Raw genomic sequence first — 23,725 nt, 5'->3', positions numbered from 1 at the left:
TACAACAGCTACAACTTATTAAACCAGGTACGTGACAGGTACTGGACTAGAAGTTTCGCCAGGTAAAACTCATGTGACCACCATGATAAACAATTTCTACAAAAATGTAACTTTTACTACATCCATTTGGTATAATGTGGAGATTGGGATTCAGAAAGGCAGGAAGCATACCTAATGGCATATATATAGTATGTGGTCTCAGTAAGGTTTCAAAACCTTGTGGACCTGGAATTTTGATCACTGCATTCCAAACAGCCACAGTGAGGAGACAGGTGGCCTCTTTGCTGTGTTTCAACTCCCTAAGTACCGGTTTGAGAACCAGTCTAGGTGACAACTGTTTATGTAAAATCGGAACGATGACAAAGGGTGACTCTAGCTAACCTTTGCAGGTCAGTAATCCATTTTACTCATCTTTAGAGGGTTCCCCTTCCATATACCACAGGGATCATCCCAAACATTTACTATCCTTGTCAAGTTTCTCTGTCACCTCACCTCTCTGCTACAATTAGCTAATGTCTCAGCCTCATTTTTCATTGAAAACTGGAGACAACCAAGATGAGAGTCTCTGAATGACCTCAACAAGTCCTGTAATTTGAAACTCATCTGTACCTGTGTTTCCCCCCAATTACTTTTTTTTATCATGAGGAAAAGGGGCCATGTAATTATCCCTCATTACCAACAGGATGAGCACAGCAGAAAGTTTTGGTTGTAATAGGACTACCAGTCTAGTTCCTCATGATCACCGCTTCCCATAAAATCTAGATCTCGGTTTCACCAAATTCAAGTTGTTTTCTGGCGCTGCATACTTTCTGTGCCTTCGTGCCTTTTGCTTCTCTAGCTATGCTCATATTTCGAGATCCAGTTCAAGTGTGATCTCTTTCTTGAAGTGTTCCATGGCACCTCCTTTCCTGTCCAACAGCACTTTCTCTGATGTGCCCTACGTCGAGATTTCTGCTTTTAGTCGTGGCAGAATACCTGATCACAAACCAATCCGCTGAAGTCAACTACAAAAGATAGGGAACTTATCTTTAAAGCTTCATCGTTTTAGAGGCATTAGGGAGTCACCAAGGCAGTGAGGACTCAAGGGGCTACGATACTAGGGAAGAGAAGGAAGAAAGATGAACCCAGAATTTGGTACTATTTTTTTTTTCCTTCAGGCATTTTCCAATTCACAAGTAATGGCTCATAGGTTCAGAAACCAAAGAGAGACAGACAAGTGAAAGGTTAAGATGCTGAGCAAAGTTACCTCATCTCAAGTGGTAGGAAGGGTGAAAGTTGAAGTTCAGGGATTATCAAGAAGGGGTTCATGGCTAAAGACCTCAGGGGAGCTTCTCAAATGGTGATACATCAGGAGTATGAGTGAGTCACAATCATTCAGTCCTCACAGAAATGAGCGCAATTTCAACTCCTCAATCCCTGGTACCTACTGGCCAGAAGCAGAAGTGTGTAATCTCTGAAGGAAAATATCATCATATAAACCCTCAAATTATCTGAATAGCTCTGCCCTGACAGTGTGGAGCCTGACTCAGGGCTTGAACTCATGAACCTGGTAGAACATGACCTGAACCAAAACCAAGAGCTGAATACTTAACTGACAGAGCCACAAAGGCACCCCTGCACATTTTAAAACTCCTAATGTCTGGCCATCAAACAAAAATTACTGGAAATACCAGGAGACATGACCAAATCAGGGAGAAAAAACCCATCCCACAGAAGGTCTAGGTATTGGAATTATCAGACACAAGAGCTTTAACAAAACTATGATTAAAATGACCAAATTAGGGGACATCAGGTAAAGAATTTCATCAAAGGAGTGGAGCCTTTAAAAATGAATCAGGGGTGCTCAGGTTGTGATATCATGGTTGTGAGGTCTTCTCAGCACAGAGAATACTTGGGATTCTCTCTCTACCTCTCTCTCTGTGCCTCCCTTGCTCGCTCACACACACACACACACACACACACACACACACACACACACGTGCGCGCACGCGCGTGCTCTCTCTCTCTCACACACACTCTTTCTCTCAAAATAAATAAGTAAACTTAAAAATGAATCGAATGTTAATTGTCAAATTAAAAATTACCCCAAATTACTATTACTGAAATTAAGAACTTAATCAATGGAGTTGACAGCAGAATAGACAGAATTGAAAAGAAAATGAGTGAACAGGAAGAGAGAGTAGTATAAAACATTCAGATTGAATCACTAAGAGAAAAAAGAAAGAGCATAAGGGACATATGAGACCCAGTGACAAGGTCTCATATATTTGTATTAGAATACTAGAAAAAAAAAAAGCAGAAGTAACATTTGAAAAGATATTGTGACTTCTCTAAAACTGAAAAAGAAACCTGAAAAGAAAAGACATCAAGATTCAAAAGTGCTGCAAACACTAAGCAGGATAAATACAGAAAATACCACTTAGAAATCTTGGGAATGGTGAAAATTTTGAAAATCAAAGACAAACAGAAAATCTCAAAAGTAGGCAAGTGAAAAAAAAAATGTGTACTGTCAAAGGAAAAGTAAGACTTAAGACTTCCTCAGTAGAAACAATGAAAGCCAGAGGACAGTTGAATAATACCTTTGAAAAGCTGAAAAAACATAGCTGCCAACCTAGACTTCTAAACCCCCTCCAAGAATTGTTTTTTTGTTTTTTGTTTTTGTTTTTGTTTTTTTTTTAAACATTTTTTTTTTAATTTTTTTTTCAACGTTTTATTTATTTTTGGGACAGAGAGAGAAACAGAGCATGAACGGGGGAGGGGCAGAGAGAGAGGGAGACACAGAATCGGAAACAGGCTCCAGGCTCTGAGCCATCAGCCCAGAGCCCGACGCGGGGCTCGAACTCACGGACCGCGAGATCGTGACCTGGCTGAAGTCAGACGCTTAACCGACTGCGCCACCCAGGCGCCCCTGTTTTTGTTTTTTAAGTTGGGCTCCACATTGGGTGTAGACTCACAACCTTGAGATCAAGATGTGAGCTGAGATCAAGAATCACTTAACTGACTGATCCACCCAAGGCGCCCTCCCCCCCCAATTCTTTTAAAAAATAAGAAATAAATACATTTCCAGTTAAATAAAAACTGAGAGATTATTTTCTAGCAGATATAAACACCACTAAAATCTAAAGGAGAGCTTCAGGTAGAATGAAAATGACTCCAAATGGAAGAACAGAAATGCACCAGGGATAGGGGAAGTGGGAAGATAATATGTGAGTAAACCTAAGTAAATGTTGACAAAGACAAAAGTATTCATGCGTTGTAGGTTTTCAATACACACTGAATTTTAAAAATAATAATAGAATCAAATTGGAGGGATGTAAATTGCTCTAAGACCCTTGCAATTGATAAAGTACTCATTTACAAAAGAATAAAATGATGCATTTGATAATCATTAGATGAAGAGTAAAAAGATGTACTGCATGCTAAGAGGGGAGAAAATAAAAAACAAAAAGTAATTAGTTTGATAGAATACAAAAAGTGAGGGGAAAGAAAACATAGAACAGCTAGAACATACTGAACACAAACAGTATAAAGTAGATTTAATCCTAAATTTATTATTATATAAAATCAAATCAAATATGAATGAACATGATATTTTCATTAAAAGACTATGCTTATTAGACTAGATTTTAAAAATCCAACTATATGTTGCCTACAAGAGATATACCTTAAATATAAGAAAAAAAGGCTGGAATAAGAAATTGGAAATAAAGCAGGATATTTAATAATAAGTAAAAGGGCAGTCCACTAGGTAGATATACTAATTCTAAATGTATGTGCACCTAATAACACCCCTTCAAAACATATAAAGCAAATGTGACAGAAATAAAAGGAGAAATGGACATGTTCACAACAACAGTGGGAGATTTTAGCATACCTCTCTTAGAAATGGACAGAGCACGTAGTAAAAAAAAAAAATCCATAAGGATATAAGATATTTCAATGGCATGATTTACAAGCTTGACCTAGTTGACATATTGATTTAACTACACGTGGCATCTGAAGAATGCACCATTTAAAAAGTGCCCATTGGTCATATCTTGGGACATAAAGCCAGTCTCAACACACTTCATATTTCAAAGGAATAAAATAATAGAGTATATTTTCTGAAATGGTGAAATTAAGCTGAGCATCAACAAGAGAAAGGTAACTAGAAAATCTCTCAATTTTGAAAAACAAAGCAAGATAACTAGAGAATCTCTCAATTTTGAAAAACAAAGCAATACACTTCCAAATATCCCATAAGCTAAAGGAGAAATCACAGGGGAAATTAAGAAATATTATGAAGTGAATGATAATAAAAATACAACATATAAAAGTTTGCATGATACATGGAATAAATAGTGATAAATTCATAGCCTTAAAATGAACATTTTAGAAGAGCTGAAAGGCTGAAAATTGATGATCGAACTAGACACATCAAGAAGCTAGAAAAAGGAAGACTAATCACAAACCTAAAGAAAGAGATTATACAGTATTTATTAATAAGATAAAAGCAGATATCAAATAGACACAGCAAACAAGGTAAAAAAAATTTGATATACTTTTCAGTTTCTTTGAAAAGATTAGCAGAATTGATAACTCCTTAATAAGCCCGATAAAAGAGAAAAAGAGAAAACGAGAAAAGGCACAAGTAGTATCAGTTTTAAGAAAGAGGACATATTGTCAGATACAACAGATACCTAAAAAATAATCACAGGACATTATAAGTGACTGTATGCTAATAAGGTAGAAATTGATGACATTGACATCTTACCACAACTGACACATGAATAGAAAATCTGAATTGTCAAATATGTATGAAAAAAGTTGAACTCAGAGCATAAGACTGGCCATAAAAAATCTCCAGATGGTTTCATCAGTAACTTCTGACATTTAAGGAAGGCTCACTACAGTATTTTACAAAATCTTCCAGAGAGTAGGAAAGGAGAGACCACTTCCCAATGCACTTTATGAGGACTTCATAACCTTAGGATATGGAAGAAAGGAAAATTACAGGACAATCTTATTAACAGAGGTGCAAAAAATATATTAAAAAATAGCAAATGGAGAGTGACTGGGTGGCTCAGTGGGTTAAGTCTCTGACTCTTGATTTTGGTTCAGGTCAAGAGCTCATGGTTCATGAGATCAAGCCCCACCTTGGGCTCTGCACTGACAGTGTGGAGCCTGTTTGAAATTCTCTCTCCCCTTTCTTTCTGCCATTACCTCTCTCTCTTTCTCCCTCTCTCTCTCTCTCTTAAGATAAACATTAAAAAAAATAGAGAATGGAACCCAGCAAAATATAAAAGGCTCAACATGCAGGAATTAAGTTGGGTTCATTACAGGAATGCAAGGGTGAGCTAAGATTAAAAAATAATCAATGTAGGGGCGCCTGGGTGGCTCAGTCGGTTAAGCGGTCAGCTTCTGCTCAGGTCATGATCTCGTGGTCCGTGAGTTCAAGCCCCGCGTCGGGCGCTGTGCTGACAGCTCAGAGCCTGGAGCCTGTTTCAGATTCTGTGTCTCCCTCTCTCTGACCCTCCCCTGTTCATGCTCTGTCTCTCCCTGTCTCAAAAATAAATAAATGTTAAAAAAAAAATAATCAATGTAATTTATCACATTTCCAGAAACAATGAGAAAGAAATCAATATAATTATTACAAAAGCTACAGAAAAACCACTTAAGTTTCAATATACATTCATGGTTAAAACTCTTAGACTACACACAGGAAGAAGGTTTCTTTATCTGGCAAAGAGCATCCACAAAAACCTAAAGTAAGCATCACACACTATTAAAAGCTCTTCCCCCTAGAATTAGGAATGCATCAAGAGGCAGCTCTCTCAACTTCTCTTCAACATCACACTGGCGGTTGTAGCCAGCACAATAGGACAAGAAAAAGAAATTGTAAGATTTAAGGACTGGAAAGAAAGAAATTATTACTAGTATTTTTTTTTTTTTTTACCAATAACATGATTGTATATATAAGCATAAATGCATTATTGAACAAAGATACAAATTAATATTTGCCCTATGATTCTGTTTTCATAAAGTCCAAAAACAGGCCAGAAGAACTTACGGTGTTATAAATCCAAACAGTATTTACCTCCGGGAGGGGAGGAAAAACCAAATGGAAGGGACAAAGGAGAAGGAGTTTCAGGGATGCCGGGAATGTTCTATTTCTTTTTTTTTTTTTTTTTTTTTTAATGTTTATTATTGAGAAACAGAGAGAGACAGAGCATGAGCAAGGGAGGGACAGAGAGAGAGGGAGACACAGAATCCAAAGCAGCTCCAGGCTCCGAGCTGTCAGCACAGAGCCTGACGCGGAGCTTGAACCCACAAACTGCGAGATCATGGCCCGAGCTGAAGTCAGATGCTTAACTGACTGAGCCACCCAGGTGCCCCAAGGGAATGTTCTATTTCTTGATCTGAAGATCTTGATCCATTTCTTGTGGTTACAGAGGTGTGATGGCTTTGTAATAACTAACCAAGCTGTGTGCCTATGACTTGTGGGCTTTCCTACTTATATGTTGTACTCTGATAAAAGTGTATTTTTAAAAATGGAAGAAATTCCGTTAGGTCCCTTGGGCCCCACCCCCACACACATCTCGACCTCTCTTCTTTGCTCTCCTCGGTATGAGCCGTATGAGATGCAGAGGGCAGGGAGAAGTACCCACCAGGCACCCCGACTTCCTGGACTGTCCCTTACAGTGAGGTATGCTACTCACCCACATGAGCACGTCAAGCACAAATTCTGCCCCACCTTAGTTACGTGTGGCATTGAGATGGGAGCAGTTGATGATTTCTGCCACCTGGAGCTTTCTCAGATGGTGTCCTGGTCAGGACAGAGTCAGGGAAGTGTAGAGAGGGTCTGAATTCCTGAGTTGTAGGTCACACTGGAAGGAGGTGATGCCTGGCTCCTACCAGGCATCCAGCCACCCCCTAGGTGCTTCCATCAGGCCATTAGACAAGTAGCCAGGGGAGGCTGTGGTCAAGCTGGGAGCCTGAAACTCCCCCCTGGAGGAGGAGGGTAGGGGCTGGATGGTTGTAGGGAGGCAGGTGCTCCAATGGGGGATGTATTTTCCCACCGTGGTAGCAGGTGGCTGACAGCTGGCAGGCTGCAGACAGGCAGGCAAACAGGGCCCCGGGGGTTGCCACTCAGCCTGCCTGAGCCAGCCAATGAAACAGGCCAGGGGGAACAGGAGACGTTGCCCCCAGGCCAATACCCCCCTCCTTGGCAGTTCCTTGACATTACGCTGGCCGCCACTGAAACAAGGCTGGAATATGGTGGTGAGCGTTTTGTAATTGAACATTCTAGTTTTGGACGTCGGTGATGCTGCCTTCCGGTGATGGGATCATGCTCAAGGCACTTGATTTGTCTGTGGCTCAGTGTGTCCCTTCCAAATTGGAAATAATCGCTGTTTTGCCTTGCACGATGGTTGCAAGGATTCAATTATTCGCTAATAGATGTAAAAGGCCCAGGACCGTGCTCCATAATTGCTACAGGCCAATGTCAGACTTTTTATGAGGGCCCACTCTGGCCTCAAATGATCTTTCCAATTCTGTCTCTCCACGACCACCTCCTTCCCCTCACTTTCCATCCCCCATGGCCCGACGCCTGTTACGCATTCCACTGATGTTGTCTATGCTTTTCTGCCTTTGTGACCATTCGTGCTGTCACCTGGCTGGTAACTTCCCTGAGCCTCCGTTAAATTGGGATAATAATGTGGGTCCCGAAGGGTTGTCATGAGTGCGTTTCAGAGCGTACGGGTGACAAGGTGTCTGTCCAGGCAGGAGCTGGATGCTTCTGGTCAACCAGATCTAATGCCCTTCTCCCTTCAGCTCTGCCCTATGAGCAATGCGAATTTGACCCAATTAGCTCCTTTCTTGACTTTGAAAAGTACAGATGGGGACATTCTCACCTCATGCTGCTGCGGTGAGATTTAAGAGAGATAGTATGTGATAAAAGAGGTCTTTCTCAATTAATACTCAGTAGAGGAGAGAGAATAGTGGGCATGTACAAATTGTGCCATCGTCCCGGCCTCAGAGCCACAGACCTGAAGGCTTTACGGGCTTGGAGTGGGGTCTTTCTTGCTACCTTATGCTTGTTCGCCTCTCCAGAAGTGCGGATGAAGAGGACAGAATGGTGTGCAGGAAAGAGGTCCTGGCCAGGAACCCAAAAGACCCGGCTTCTTGTTCCAGTCCCTTCCCCGGCTGGCTGTGTGCTCCCAGGAAAATTTGGGGAATCTCTGGGGGTCTCTGCTTCCTCATTTTTTAGCAGAGTTAGTGTTCAGGAGGTATGTGGCCCACAGTGCTGTCCTGAGGTAGCTTAAGTGTGTACTCAGAGACTGGTCCTTACGTGGGGAAGCTCAGTGTCTCTCTAGGTAAAGCCACTACAGACACAGTTCTCAGACCTCTGAACTAACGGTCAGAAGATTTCTGCTTTTTACAACCAAAGGTCCTGGCTGGACCACACAGGCCCTATGTTCTCAGGATCTGGACAGGTAGCGTCCTGGGTAATTAATACATGTGCTGACCACAGAGGGTCACGTCTCACTCCCCGATCGCATTGACAGCCCCCTACAGGTGTGGCCTCTGCTTGGTGTAAAAGGCATCCTTCCTGCCAACTTGGGGAGGACCGTGTCCAAAAAGTGGTCTCCTCAGGTTCTTGCCCAAGATGGGAAAGTTGCAGACTCCATCCTGTGAGGAAGAGGGGACCAGGCTTTGTTGCGTTGCCCTCTGGAGGTTTTTTGACAGCGAAGGGTCAAGCAACTGAAGGCAATGGGCAGAGACAGGCCATCGCTATGCAGAGGAGAAAGAGCTAGAAGAATCTGCAATGGCTGTGGCCTGGAGAGGAAGCTGGAGTTTGACAACAGAGGCCTCCAGGAGGCTGGCAGGTACTACCTTAGGAATACTATGATGTGGCTTTTTCAGGAAGCGGATCTATTCCGCCTGATTTCGGGGGACATTCTTTTTGTTCCCAAGAACCATGGTATACCACCAGGGCCTGCAAAGTAGCTTTTCTTTTTCTTTCTTTTCTTTCCTTCCTTGGCATGCTGGAATCAGTATGTAGCATTTTCTTCAAGATGCTGAGCCTTCTCCAACCCAAAGGAGCCAACTCAGAAATGTGTCCTGGGAAACCATGTCTTTGGCAAACAGAACTCTACCTGGTTGACGTCCCTCCTCATGGAGCCCGTGGCCCCATTTACCTGATTGTGTTCATGATTCTGTACGAACGGCGCCTTTGCGTAAGGGTTTGGTGCTGTTATTTTACCAAGAACGGAAGGGCCCAGATTATCAGCGAGCCTTTCTAGGGTATCTCCGTACAGATGGACTCACCTGGAAAATGTTGGCGAGGTCTCGGAGATTGAAAACGTAGTGGAATTTGATCGCTGTGGGTAGGAATGTGGTGGCGATCTTCTGGTGGAAGGTGAGGGCCAGACTGATGAGCTGGGGGCTGGATTTCTGCAGAGACTCTGGGAAGTTTCCAAGCTTAAGGTGCTGAGTCAGGATGGTGCAGTAGATGGAGGCCAGGGCGTCTGCCCCAGGGAAGGAGAGGACAAGCACGCTAAAGTGGCGCTGTACGAGAGAACAGACAGGGACCAGGGGTCAGAGTCAAGATCGCCTCTTGGGGCTCTGGGTAGAGCAACGAGGAATTCTTATGAGGCCTTTGGATTCTATATTCCGATCACACTTCTCACACTGAACCCGAACTTAGAACAGAACTTGAGCTCAGAGCGTCTGAGCCCAAACTAGGATTTGACACTGGATATCCCCACGACCTTGGGAGAGTCATTTCATCTCTCTGATGTTTTCCCGCTCCAAAGAATGAGCTAAATCAGATGAACTCTATGGCCCCTTCCAGCTCTAAAAGCTTCATGGCTCTGGGTCTAGGAGTTTCTTTGTCTCCCCAGAAATGCAAATCAGCATCCCGTATGATTCGCCACTTTGAGAGGCTGGACGGGGGAAGGACCAGTTGCTACTTGGCATTGAGGGATGTGGGCCCTGGTGAGCTAGTATTTATTTAGGACTCAGGTACCACAGCTCCCTCCCATACCTGAAGCCGTGGGTTGATGGTGAAGCTGCCTGCAGTGGGGTTCATACAGGAGACATATTGCACATTCCTGATCTCCTTCAGGGACAGCTTGTTCCGGTCATACCTGGAACAGTCAGAAACCACAGGGAGAGCTGGGTGACGGCCCAGGCAGGTGAGTGCCTTGTTAGGGTGAGGTGGATGTATCCTATCATTTATATGCTTGGGTGGTGGGAAAAAAAAAAAAAAAAAGCCTAGATCCATTGGTAGAGATCGGAAAAGGATAAGAGGCTGGGCCCAAATCCTGAGGGATCCAACATCTATGGAAAGATCATAGAAAAAAGAAGCCATAAAGGTCTAAGAGGTTGGGGGGGGGGGGACATTAGAGGGGTACGGCAGCCCAGAAGCCAAAGGAAGTTGGTTCCTTCCAAGAGGAGAGAGCAGTCAAAGAGAATCTGAAAGACAGTTGACCCAACGGGTCTGTCAGGTCTCACATAAAGATACAGTTAGTAGTTGAGCAGGAAAAATTCAGTAAAGTGGAGGAAACAAAAACCAGGGAGTGAGCAGTGGTGGGGAAAGTGGGGAAGTGGAAATAGAGATATTTGGCTACGTGGGAAGACAGAATGGGTCATCAGTTAGAAAATCATGTTTTTGAATGCAATAGAAGAAATCTAGGTGAGTCTCAATTTCGATGAGTAGGAGCCAATCAGGAGGTAAGAGGCAGTTGCTGAAGGAGGCGGGGGGAGAGAAGAACCAGAGGCTGGTGACGGCTTGGCCTCAGGAAAGGTGGGTCAGGAGGAGGGAGGAAAGGAGGCTCTCGTACAGCTACGGAGGCAGGAAACAAAGATGGTACCCATGGTCAGCAGCGGAGGTGGGGCGGGAAGTCTGAGGACAGACAGAAGGTCTGAAGCAGCCATCGCCGCGAGTGGAAATGCAAACATGCTGAGGCAGCAGGGCGGGATTTCCAGAGAGCTCCTACTGCCCACTTTGGGCTTGTGGCCACGAATCTAAAGTAAAACTCGTGTGTCAGATCGATCTGTTCCTGTACAGCCGAGCCGCCCAGATGCTGGTGTGCACGCTGTGGGGGGATGTACACGGCAGGCATCCCGCAGAAGGTGTTAGCGATGGCTGAAAGGCGACTCAGGTCACCATCACAACCATGCTTCTCTCTGAATTCCCCGAATTCTCAGCAGCTAATTCGACGTGGGGTAGGAAGGCGACCCAAAGTTGTCTCCAATCACAGACTTTTTTTTTTTTTTTTTTTCTGGCAAGTTCAGACCTTTTGCCGTCAACAATCACGCTGTGGCCGGAGACAATAACAAACTCTGCGAATTTCCCCGAAAGGGACAAAGGCTGTTCAGACCCGCGGACACATGTGCACCACACAGGGTGTTAGCGGTTGTCGCTCAAGTACCCGCTCAGGGACTTGGGACCACAGCGGGGGACAGGAGAGGTTCATTCTGCTTTGGGGGTTTGGAGAAGGCAACTTTTGAGATGAATGTTGAAAAAAAAAGTAGGTTTTTTTCCCCCCTTAGATAACAGCTCAGTATGTCCCCTGACCAAATTTCCCATGTCGGTACTGATTCCTGGGTCTGAAAGTGCATCCCAGGGGACACAGTCCTGTGGGGACTGTGGTTTGCTATTGGGATTCTCATCCAGCACCAGCACTAAACTGCAGTTTGGGGCTCCAGGGGAATGGCCTTCAGCTCTGCCTTAGGCCTCTCCCCTCCACCCCCCCCCCCAGCCCGCGGGCCCCAGGCCCTTTGCACATGTGTGCTTACCAGTGGCCATAGTCCAGATGCTGCCTGATGATGGTGTGGGGCTGCACGGTCCCGTAGGCATCCACCTCAGGCAAGTTCATGTCATCAATGAAATAGATCAGCTTCTTGTTGCCTGGGGGGCCATAGTTTCTGCCGGCCTTCTTTTCTAGAGGCTTCTCCAGGACAGCTGAGGGGAGAGCCAGTGGGTGAGGGAAGGAGGTTCGAATCTCAGAGGCCAGTGCGGAGACACAACCAGTGCCAAGGACAAGCCGTGGCGCAGCGTGCACCTGCCTAAGTCCTGGCGTATTACGGGACCGGAGGTGAAGCGGGAGCCCGCCTGGCACTAAGGGTGACTGTGTAGACCAGGCACCGAACACCTCACTAGGCGTGGACCCTCTCGGGTTTCTACAAAAGCACACCATCTCGTTTAATTCTTGCAACGTCGGTGCCAGATTCCTCTTAGCATCCCATTTCACGGAGGAGGAAACTGAGGCTCGGAAGAACAAAGAAACTCTTCTAAGGGGAGGTCAGGGTACAAGTCTGGGACGGTTAACTTTCAGAGCCCAGGCTCCTCCGATCGTACCTGGGGTCCCCAGGTTTCTTTGCTTAGAGAGTCGAAACAGAAGATACCTTCCCGGTCTCAAGGCGTGGCACTCTACCCTCGAGGAAATCTCCAGATAATCGGATTGTGGGGAGACCTGGCCGCTCTGGCTGAGACAGCACAGGAGCGTGGAGGCCGGGGCTCCCTTATCAGCGTGGGTGGAGGCCCCTTCCACACCTGGGGTACCAAACGGGAGCTACTGGGGGCACTTGAGGGGCTCGGTCGGTTAAGCAGCTGGCTTCGGCTCACGGGTCGTGGGTTTGAGCCCCGCGCCGGGCTCCGTGCTGACCTACTTGGGATCCTCTCTCTCCCTCTCTCTCTGCCCCTCCCCTGCTCTCTCTCTCTCTCTCTCAAAAATAAATAAATAAATACATTAAAAACAAAACCCAGGAGCTGTGGGATACTTTGTGAGCATATTCTCAGAGTATTCATCTCCCAGGTGGGGGTGGGGGTGGGGGTGAGGGTGGGGTCTTCCCCGAGTGGGAACAGGAGCAGAGAATTGCCCGGAAGCTTCCAGCAATGCCAAGGGCTCCTCCACTGCTTTCGGGTCACCAGGACCCTATCAGAGCATCTCCGTGCTTTTCCAGAGACTTCAGTACAGAACGAGTCTCTTCTAGGAAGTGTTTCTTCAAACGGCACCGTAGTCCAGCGTGACGGGACTTGCTTGGAACAAACTTAAGTAATAGAGTGGAGATACGTGCATTTTTTCCCCCCAGTAAAGCAATTAAATATGTATGGCAAGAACAGACATGTCTTATTATAGCTGGAAGCTCGGAGAAGCGTGAGTCTTCCCTTGAAAAACAAGTTTGTAAACAACGAGAAAATGTCAACAGACATTTGGAGGTGACAGAGAGGAAGACAAGTCCCTTCGAGAAGCCTGAAGATTCTTAATTGTCTGGTCCTCAGTTAAATTAAGGGTTTCAAATACGAATTAGATTTCAGTGTAATTAGCATCCAATTAACATACACCATCAACCAATTAATCACCCAACACCTTTCTCCCCCTAAAGATATAACAACCATATGCAAGATCTGTCAAAAGGAAATATAATTAATGGGCTGCCAAGGACACGTTTTTGAGAACAGGCCTTCTCGTAACTTCTCTTCTTAGGAAGACTTGTTTTCTCCTCCCCGCAAAGGAGGGATATTCAAATCGACCCCTGGAATGGAGCAGACCCCTCTAATTTGGGTCCGTCCAGCTCTCCGTGCTTCTGAAGGATTACTGAGGAGAAAACCACATCAGTTTGCAAGAAGCGGGCTGGGAACGCCTCGGACCATCCCAGCAGGATGCCGCTGAGTCCCCCAGGGAGGGAGGACTCCCTCCTCGGGAAAGGCAGCCGTGTTTTTGCTCCCTACGCGGCCAGACGCTGTTGCGACTCCCCTCCCGGACGCAGGGCGGGAAGTGACAGTTTCCAGGCAGAACCGGAGAAGCAGGTGGACGTAAGCTGATGGTGAAGGCATCCCACGCGCGAGACGCACAAGGGACATGTGATCGTCCCCTCACGTTTCAGGGTCCTGCACCATCGCAGACAAGTCCTGACGGTCAGGCCCATACCTGGGCCCCCCGAGTTCATCAGCTCACCGAACGTCTCCCCTCGGACGGGCTGGTGTCCCGCCTGTGGCCGCGCGCGGCACCTGCTACTCTCCGCTCTTCACACAGTTGCTTCTGCGAGATCGCAACACCAGCGAGCGGTCTAAGATCGAGTGCATTTTCCAAGCAGGTCCCCATCCGTTCTCATTTCGCCGTGTCCGCCGCGACCGCCCTTTGCCCAGCGGCTCTCACCTGCTCGCCACGACATCGTCCCAAGGGCCTCCCTGCTTTCGCCCTTGATCTCCTCGCCACCCGGTGTTCTCAAAGCAGCAGACGGGAGCACCCTCGCCGGCTGGAAATCAGATCCTGCCCGTCTCCCGCTTGAAACGCCCCTGGGGCAAAAGCCAGTGTGGTTCCGTCCACAAACCTCGCATCTCGGTTCTTCTCTCTCGAGGCTGCCCTGTTCACTCTCTCTGCTGCAGCCATCCTGTTCCGACACGTTCGCTGCCACAGGGCCTTTGCGCTGGCTGTCGTCCTCCCTGCCGGTAATCCTTTCTCCCAAATTCCAACAGAGCTTCCTCCCTCGCTTCCATCAGACATTAACCTGCTCCAATGCCATCTCTCGGTGAGCCCTTGCCTGCCCTCTAGCCCACACTCACCCCTCACCCCAGTTCTCTGTGCCGGCTTCGTTATTCTCTGTGACACGCATCACCACTTAGAATGCCATACATTCAACTTACGTATCGTGTGTGTGTCACCTTAACCCCCTCCGCACTATAAACTCCATGAGGACAGGAAATCTTTCTCTGCTTTTTTTATCTCGCACACAGTAGGGTGTCCGAAAGACATTCATAAAATTAAGGAAGGAGCGAATGGTAAGCCCCAGGAATAGCAAAGAAAGATACGTTATATCAATGTCGTAATTAAGAACACAGAGGCTGAGGTTGTTTGCGTACCTTGCCGAGTGAGGATCCAGGTCTGTAGATACTGAGGCTGATGCACCTTGCATATCACCCCGAGAGAGAGCCCTCGCAGGCAAGCCCTGACACCCCAGCCCCTGTTTATGTCTGTCCTTGACCACCCCTGTCCCACAGATTCTTACGGTCTCTGAGCTCGGAGTAGGATGTCTGTTCTTCTGCAACGCATCGCTAAAGGCTCTATATGGAGCCCATTACACGCCTGTCATCACTGACCCCTCAGAGCAGCCCTATCATGTGTTAAAAATCTTTTAACAAATGAGCGGGTTCGAGGGTTTGAGCCCCACCGCAGGCTCCATGCTGACAGTGCAGAACCTACTTGGGATTCTCTCTCTCTCTCTCTCTCTCTCTCTCTCTCTCTCTCTCCCTCCCTCCCTCCCTCTCTGCCTCTCCCCCACTTACTCTAGAGAAGCAAGAGGCTTAGAGAGAATAAAGGACTCTGTCCCAGGTCCCACAGCCACCAAGTGGCCCTAACCTGGATTACCTTGGGTCGCAAATCACTTAAACGTTGTCACAAGGTGACTTCTGCGCTGGAGAAATCCCCGGTTTCGTGAACCCACCGCCTGGCCACGCTTTTTGACAGAGATTGTGAGTAATTAATCACGTCTCATTTTGTACCACTTCTCCTTTGCTTCGAGCTATTTTCTTTCTACACCATCTAGTTTTTCATGTGTTGAGACATTTCCATTATACTGCACGGACTTTGCATTTATTCCTTCCAAATATAATCATGCTCTGCGTGATTGTAAAAGTAATACATATTCATTCCATAAAGATTAAAAAACGGAGAAAATCATAATGATGAAAACGAAAATTACCTGTAATTCGATCACCTCGCGGGAGCCACTGTTTTCAAGATCTTGGCGGATTTCATTCCAGTCTATTGGGTCTGTTTGGTTTTTCCTTTACAAAATCAGTTTTGCATATTCTGCTTGTGTATACTTTGTCCATCCACGTAAACATCATATGATAATATAGCCTCCTAAGACATGATTTTAATTGCTGCACCGTGTCCCATAATTTGGAGGTACCAAAATTTATGGAGTGGTTTCTCTGTCGTCTCAAATCTATGCTTCCTATACTCTGAAGCCACCTCCGCTTATCCTGAGCCGTGTGTCTGGCCCACGAGGTGACAGATCTTTTCATGATTTAATTTCCTGTCATCTCCTTTTTGAAAGACAGGCGGACGAGCTATCTGTAATGATGGAAGCGCGAGGCTCCCCGGGTTGAGGGTTCGACCGGATCTTTTCGGGTCCTGTCTAACCTCAACCTGTTAATGAATGGGTTACAGAGATTCACATCGCACAGAGATTCAGACGCCTGAGCTCCTATCTAACGAGTGTAATTAAGGGCTCAAATATTTGTTAAACGAATCATTTAAATTGCAGGTGGATGGCAAGAGAATTCAGAATCGTGAAGCGCATCATCCTCAGCCTCCTCTCTTTACGCTGTAGATATAAGTCCCTCGATGCCTGGTCCGTTTCTTTGCTTCTCCTGTTTCGCTTTCTAGACTGTCTTGTCTATGGGTCATTGCAAATTCTTTTAGTCTTAAAAATTACTTATATTTTCTTTTAATTTTTAAAATATTTTTGAGAGAGAGCGAGAGCGAGTGCACGAGGGGCAGAGACAGAGGGAGACACAGAATCTGAAGCAGGCTCCAGGCTCCGAGCTATCAGCACAGAGCCTGGCGTGGGGCTTGAACCCATGAACTGTGAGATCAGAAGTCAGACGCTTAACCAACTGAGCCACCCAGGCACCCCAAATTACTCATATTTTCTAAAAAAAAAAAAAAAAACGAGAGAGGCTTCAAGTATTTGCAGACATAAAACAGACCAATTAAAGGAGACTAACCAAGGATTCCAAAGCCATATAGGAAAAGAAACGTGACTGGACCCATGATCCAGATGACAGGGTTACTGTAACCAAAGAAAAATGTATCTCACGCCTACCTGAAATCTCAGAACTAAACCTGTGTTTAGTTACAGCAACCACGACATCCTGGATTACTGGTACACATCCACTTCTAATTTTCTACGAAAAAAATTTTTCCAGGCGCTGAATTCTAGCGGGCATGTATCCTGGATACTTCCTAAAGGAATATCGGGTTGCAGGATGAGCAAGGTCGTCAATGGGCGTTTTACAGGAGATGTAACAGTAACTTAAAGTTATCTTTCATCCTCCTGAGCCTCAGCGAAGCCCAAGGGTGGATCATTAAATTGTAACTCAGTAAAGGAAACGAAAGCATTGCAGTGGGTCTGCGGGTTTAGAAGGATAGGAGGAGGGCGGGTCCCTGCCTCCCTCAACGCGAGGGTTCAGTGTTCTTGATCTGTGCTCTGGGCAGCTGCTGGAGAGAAGTCAGTTGGAATCTGAGTCTTTCGATGACTACCCGAAGGGCCGATTTGATTTACTATCAAAGGGAAGACCATCCATGTGCTCTAGATATCAGATGAACGGAAGCAAAGTGGGCATTCGAGCGTGAAAAGCAAGAAGCCTGACCTAGAATCTCATCAAAGCCGACCAAATAAGACCGCTTGGCTCTTAACTCCTTGTGGGACTTTCAGGGAAGTCCCTTAACACCTCTAAGCCTCATTTTTCTCATCTTGCAAAATCAGAGACTGTCAGATCTGTGATGGACACCGTTTCCAAAATCCTCCTCTCTGAGTCACTTTCCAGCGAGGGTGGCCCTGTGACACAGTTCTGAACGGGAAGACACATGTATAGGTCACCGGGGTTCCTGGAGAGCTCTCGTTCCCTGACATGGGCCCTAACTCTCTCCTTTATCTTTTCCTTTGTTCCATTGGGAACGCAGATGTGATGGCAGGAGCAGCAGCCATTCTGCCAACCTGAGGAAGCAGCTAAGAGAATAGATATTATAGCATCGATATCATTGAGCCACGGATTTCGCATTAGTAACTGCCTACCTCAAGACTTCTTGCTGCGTGAAAAACAAATTCTGTCCACGTCACTGCCGTCAGATTTTCTGCTGCGTGGCAAAGGCATTGCTGACATGGTGTCTCACTGGATGGGGAGGGTTAAATGCACTAAAGGGGCGGGACCCTGAGCTCAATGTTTGGCACAGTACAAACAGCACATAAAGCACGTGTTGCCTCCACGGGTGAGCCATGGGAATGCCTTGAAACACAACCCCATTTGTATTTGAGACTACTGGGCCTGCATTGAGAACCATAGTTGGTGGAGACCCCAGAGCTGGAAGAGATGAGACACAAGGGGTGCAGGGTTTATTAACCAGCTGCGTCCTCTATAAAAGAACATCTGACTTTGAGAAACAGGGCATTTGATGGGCTAGCTGGATCCGTCAACTGTAAAATATCCCCCCGCAGACCTCCATGAATTGACCTGCAGGGTGGGGTTACTTCCCATTTGAACGTCAGAACCTTTCTTACCAAAACATCGTTTTTGTTTTAAAAACTTTTTAATGTTTTTATTTATTTTTGAGAGAGAGAGAGAGCGAGCAAGCATGAGTGGGGGAGGGGCAGAGAGGGAGACACAGAATCTGAAACAGGCTCCAGGCTCTGAGCTGTCAGCACAGAGCCCGATGCGGGGCTCGAACTCACGGACCGTGAGATCATGACCTGAGCTGAAGTCGGACGCCCAACCGACTGAGCCACCCAGATGCCCCAACATTATTTTTGTTTTAGTATAGTTGAAGTTAAACCCCCTTTCCAAAGCAAAAGGGGTTTACCTGGGTTCCTTATGTTTTGGCAGTGAGGGGTTTTAGAAATGATCGCATAATAGTTATAGATTCTTAAATTCAGGAATGGTTTTAATATTATTATAGTAACAGCTTCCACTTACTAAGCATTTACTTTATGGTAGGACTCATTGTGAGTTTTTTACATATTTCATCTTGCTATTCAAAAATGAAAAGAATGAACTATTGAAACACTCAACAACAGGGACAAATCTCAAAATCATGCCGAGTGAATAAAGCCAGACCAAAAAAAAAGAAAAAAAAAAAGAAAGGGAAAAAAAGCATGTATTGTGCGATTCCATCACAGGCAATTCTAGGAAATATGAACTAACTGACTGCGATAGAAACTGGTCAGTGGTTGCCTAGGCATGGGCAGGGTGGAAAGGGAGGGAGGGAGGGATTGCCCAAGAACACCAGAAACTTCCAGAGGTGATGGATATGCTCATTATTTCAACCATAGTGATGGTGTCGGGGGTGTGTAAGTATCTCAAAACTTCTCAAATTGTATACTTTAGTATTATTTTTAAATGTCTGTTTTTGAGAGAGGGAGAGTGAGTGTGCGAGCACGAGAGGGACAGAGAGAGGGAGACAGAATCCCAAGCAGACTCTGTGCGGTCAGCGCAGAGCCCGATGCAGGGCTTGAACCCATGGACCGTAAGCTCATGACCTGAGCCGAAATCAAGAGTCGGAGGCTTAACTGACTGAGCCACTGAGGTGCCCCTCAAATTGTTATACTTTAATATGTGCCATATGTGTTATATGTCAATTATAAGCCAACAATGCATTTTTAAAGGGAAAATGGCAAAAAAAAAAAATTATACCGCCTTTAGTAGGAATGTGGATAAACGGGCTGTGGTTTATTCCTACAATGGAATTCTGTGCAGCTGTGAAAACCAATGAAATAGATCTACACGCATCAAAACGGATAATGATTAAAAAAGTAAGTTCTCAAAGGAACTTTCAGTATGATCACATATTTAAAATGTAAATACAACACAACATTGTGTTTTTTTATGGGTACATGTATATATTAAAATTGTAAGTTTGCATCTTTCCATGTGTCTGTTGGCCATCTGGATGTCTTTGGAAAAATGTCTATTCATGTCTTCTGCCCACTTTATACTGGATTGTTTTTTTTTAAGTGTTGAGTTCTATAAGTTCTTTAAATATTTTGGACCCCAACCCTTTATCGGATATGTCCTTTGCAAATACCTTCTCCAATTCAGTAGGCTGCCTTTTAGTTTTGTTGATTGTTTCCTTCACTGTGCAGAAGCTTTTTACTTTGACGAAGTCCCAATAGGTTATTTTTATTTTTGTGTCCCTTGCCTCAGGAGACAAAGAATTTGCTCTGCCGACGTCAAAGAGGTTAGAAAGAATTTGCTATGGCCGACATCAGAGAGGTTACTGTCTGTGTTCTCCCCCAGGATTTTGATGGTTTCGGGTCTCACACTTGGGTCTTTAATCCATTTTGCGAAACATCACGGGTCACCAGGGAAACACAAACCAAAACCACAGTATCGCCTCACACCTGTCAGAAGGGCTAACATCAACAACACAAGAAACAACAGGTGTTTATGGGATGCGGACACAGGGAACCCTCTTGCACTGTTGGTGCGAATGCAAAAAGGTGCAGCCACCCTGGAAAACGGTATGGAGGTGCCTCAGAAAGTTAAAGGCAGAAATATCCTACGATCTAGCAACCGCACTACTAGGTATTTATCTGAAGAATATAAAAAGTACTAATTCAAAGGGATACATGCAGCCCAATGTTTATAGCAGCACTAGCTACACAGTAGCTACACTGTGGAAACAGCCCAAGTGTCCATGGAGGGACGAATGGATACAGAGGCGGTACATATACACAATGGAATATCACTCAGCCATAAAAAAGAGTGAAATGTTGCCACTTGCAACAACACGGATGGAACCAGGTAGCATGACGCTACACGAGGTAGGTCAAGAAAGACAAACACCATCTGGTTTCACGCACAGGTGGAATTTAAGAAACAAAGCAAAGGAGTCAAGGGGGAAAGGAGGAGACACAAACCAAGAAATAGACTCTCAACCGCAGAGAACAAACCGAGGGTCACCAGGCGGGAGGGGGTGGGGGATGGGGCGGAAGAGGAGATGGGGATTAAGGAGTGCACTTGTATTGAGCACCGGGGGTTGTATGGAAGAGTGGAATCACCCTATCGGACGCTTGGACCTATTATTATGCCGCGTGTTGGCTGGAACTTAAAAACCTAAGAGAAGGTGGAGATTCAGAATGATACACATCAACTTTAGTACTTGGTCGATGAGGGGCAGGAAGGCGGGTGGGGGTGGTGTGCTGGTTGTACTTACTGCTAAGATTTGTAGCAAAATGACACAACTTTAACGTCTGTGAAATCTGGGTGGTGGGTACATGGGCATCTGTTACATTATTTTCTGTCCTTCCCTGCAGGCTTGAGTTATTTCATAATTTCTAAAAAGTTTAAGGGGCGCCTGGGTGGCGCAGTCGGTTAAGCGTCCGACTTCAGCCAGGTCACGATCTCGCGGTCCGGGAGTTCGAGCCCTGCATCAGGCTCTGGGCTGATGGCTCAGAGCCTGGAGCCTGTTTCCGATTCTGTGTCTCCCTCTCTCTCTGCCCCTCCCCCGTTCATGCTCTGTCTCTCTCTGTCCCAAAAATAAATAAACGTTGAAAAAAAAATTAAAAAAAAAAAGTTTAAGTAATTCTCCACCGCTCCTTCTCAGCGTCTAGTTCTCCTTGCCAGGGGCACCTGCTGTTATCAGTTGTGTGTGCTTCTTGAAATAGCCTAAGTGTATATAAGCATAGGTATGTGAGTGTATATATATGTATACTTTTATATCTCTTTAATTAAAAAATTTTTTATATTAATTTTTAATTTTTTTTTAACATTTATTCATTATTGAGAGATAGAGACAGAGCATGAACAAGGGAGGGGTGGAGAGAGGAGAAGACACAGAATCCGAAGCAGGTTCCAGGCTCCGAGCTGTGAGCACAGAGCCTGATGCGGGGCTCGAACTCACAAACCTTGAGACCATGACCTGAGCTGAAGTCGGACGCCCAACCGACTGAGCCACCAGGCACCCCGGTTTATTTCTTTTGAGGGAGACAGAGACAGTGTGAGTACAGGAGGGGCAGAGAGAGAGAGAAAATCCCAAGCGGGCTTTGCATTATGAGCGCAGAGCCTGATGTGGGGCTTGATGTGTGTTTATAACGGGTCTGAAGTGGCCCCACACACATCTTGCACACCTGTCTGGGTGTACTACCTGCCCCGGGAAGCAGACCATACACCACAGCACACTGGATCTGTTCGTAATTACGCAGGCTCTTAGGCACAAAAGGCGACAGAGGCACTCGGCTGCAGAAAGAGCGTTGGGCTCAGGATGTGCGTGGGAGAATCTGCCTCTTGTCTGAGACCGGGGTAGCTGCCCTTTGAGAATCTCCTTTCTGAAATGTTCTCTGCCCTCTGGGATACCAGGTTCCTGGCTCCCCTTTTCCTAAGCGTCATCAGCATCCTTTCTCCCGCCATTTTGTTGCTTCTAAAACGTTTTAGGCTGAGAGGCCAAATAAACAAAGTAGTTTGGACTGTGACCAACAGAAAGAGGCATGAGGCTCCACGTAAGGGAATTCAGCATTTTCTTTTTTTTTGCAGAGTCACGGGTATGAGCTCTGCTGCGTGGACTTTGTGGCCTTTATGCTGCTCCTCTTGGGCTCTGGGTTAGTCCCAAGTTCCTGGCTGCTTCTGGACAGCAGAAGCTTCACCCAACTCTAGTGTGGAGGACGGAAGGGACCAAGAGGCCACTAGGGAGCTAACGGGACACAGGAGTGTTGTGTCCAGCTGCAGTGATGGCCGGTGTTATCCTGGCCCCATCTGACAGCAGGCTGACTCTTCTGAATAATTCTCTGTGTTTCACCAGGACAGAAGGAGAAAACCTTCCAGGTTGGGGACCCAGGAGAAGATGGAGAGGTCCGGGCGAGAGGACCCGGGAGAAGAGCAAACAGCTCGTCTCCCTTTCCTTGCTTATGAATTTTTACTATTTAAAGTGTTTGCTTACATGCAGAAACCTGACAATAGCATTCTAGGGAACAACTCCTCCAGAATACTCGAATGATACCACGAACGGTAATAGTAATAACAGCAAATATTTATTACAGTTTTTGTGGTATTTTCCTACCAGGGAGCCAATGTAACCTTGTTGTTAAGGGCAAGGCTCTGGGGGCGCCTGGGTGGCTAGGTTGGTTGAAGTTTTGACTTTGAGTCAGGTCATGATCTCACGGTTCATGAGTTAGAGCTCCGTGTCAGCGTCCTCAATCACAGCATGGAGCCTGCTTGGGATTGTCTCTCTCTCTGCCCCTCCCGGGCACCTTCTCTGTCTCAAAAATAAATAAAAACAACAAAAAAAGAGCACAGACTCTGTCTGGGTTCAAACCCTGGCTCCATCATCACTCTCGGCATGGCCTCGGAGAGCTTATTTAACTCCTCTGCCTTGACTTTCTCATCTACAACACGGGGATGATACAAGGACTTACTTTATGGGGCTGTAAATGATGAAATGATCTAAAAACATGTCAACTTCCGGGGCACCTGGGTGGCTCAGTCGGTTAACTGCCTGGCTGTCGCTTTCGGCTCAGGTCACGATCTCACGGCTCGTGAGTTCGAGCCCCGCGTCAGGCTCCACGCAGACAGTGTGGAGCCTGCTTGGGATTCTCTCTCTTTCACTCTCTCTCTGCCCCTCCCCTGCCTGCATGCGCGCACTCTCTCTCAAAAATAAATCAACTTTAAAAAAAATTATGCAAAATAAATAAATAAAAACAGGTCAGCTTCCAATCTCAGGTTGGCACCTGACACATACTTGATGAATGTTTGATAAATGTCACTTGTTGATATTAGCCTACCGATCATAGATTTAAGAATCAGAGCAAATGGGCAGAGCTCATAATCTGGTCGGTCACCGGACTCCAGGCTTGCAAATAAGGGCAGGTATGTTCTCCCAGGAACAAACGGGGTCAACAAGTGAGCCAGACAGGCACGTGAAGTCCGCTTACGGCCACCGCCGGGCATTAACGTGGCAATGTCAGGCCACGATGCAAGGCCACAACACGGCATACCATGATGGTGGCCAAGGTCTCACGG

General features: G+C 46.0%; 1 protein-coding gene across 1 annotated transcript in view; it reads right to left on the bottom strand.

Annotated features, from left to right (window-relative positions):
* Positions 1-23,725, bottom strand: part of DNAH9 (dynein axonemal heavy chain 9) — a 339,411-nt gene that overhangs the window by 150,631 nt on the left and 165,055 nt on the right. Inside the window, exons 39-41 of the mRNA XM_045487400.1 lie at positions 11,785-11,950; positions 10,028-10,130; positions 9,310-9,549 (exon numbers count right to left, since the gene is read on the bottom strand). Of these exons, the coding sequence (XP_045343356.1) occupies positions 9,310-9,549; positions 10,028-10,130; positions 11,785-11,950 (509 nt within the window). The remainder of the gene's footprint in view (positions 1-9,309; positions 9,550-10,027; positions 10,131-11,784; positions 11,951-23,725) is intronic.

The sequence above is a fragment of the Leopardus geoffroyi genome, chromosome E1, assembly GCF_018350155.1.
Source record: "Leopardus geoffroyi isolate Oge1 chromosome E1, O.geoffroyi_Oge1_pat1.0, whole genome shotgun sequence".
NCBI lineage: Eukaryota > Metazoa > Chordata > Mammalia > Carnivora > Felidae > Leopardus > Leopardus geoffroyi.
The sequence above is the reverse complement of the archived record's forward strand: the minus strand, read 5'-3'. Positions and strand labels throughout refer to the sequence as shown.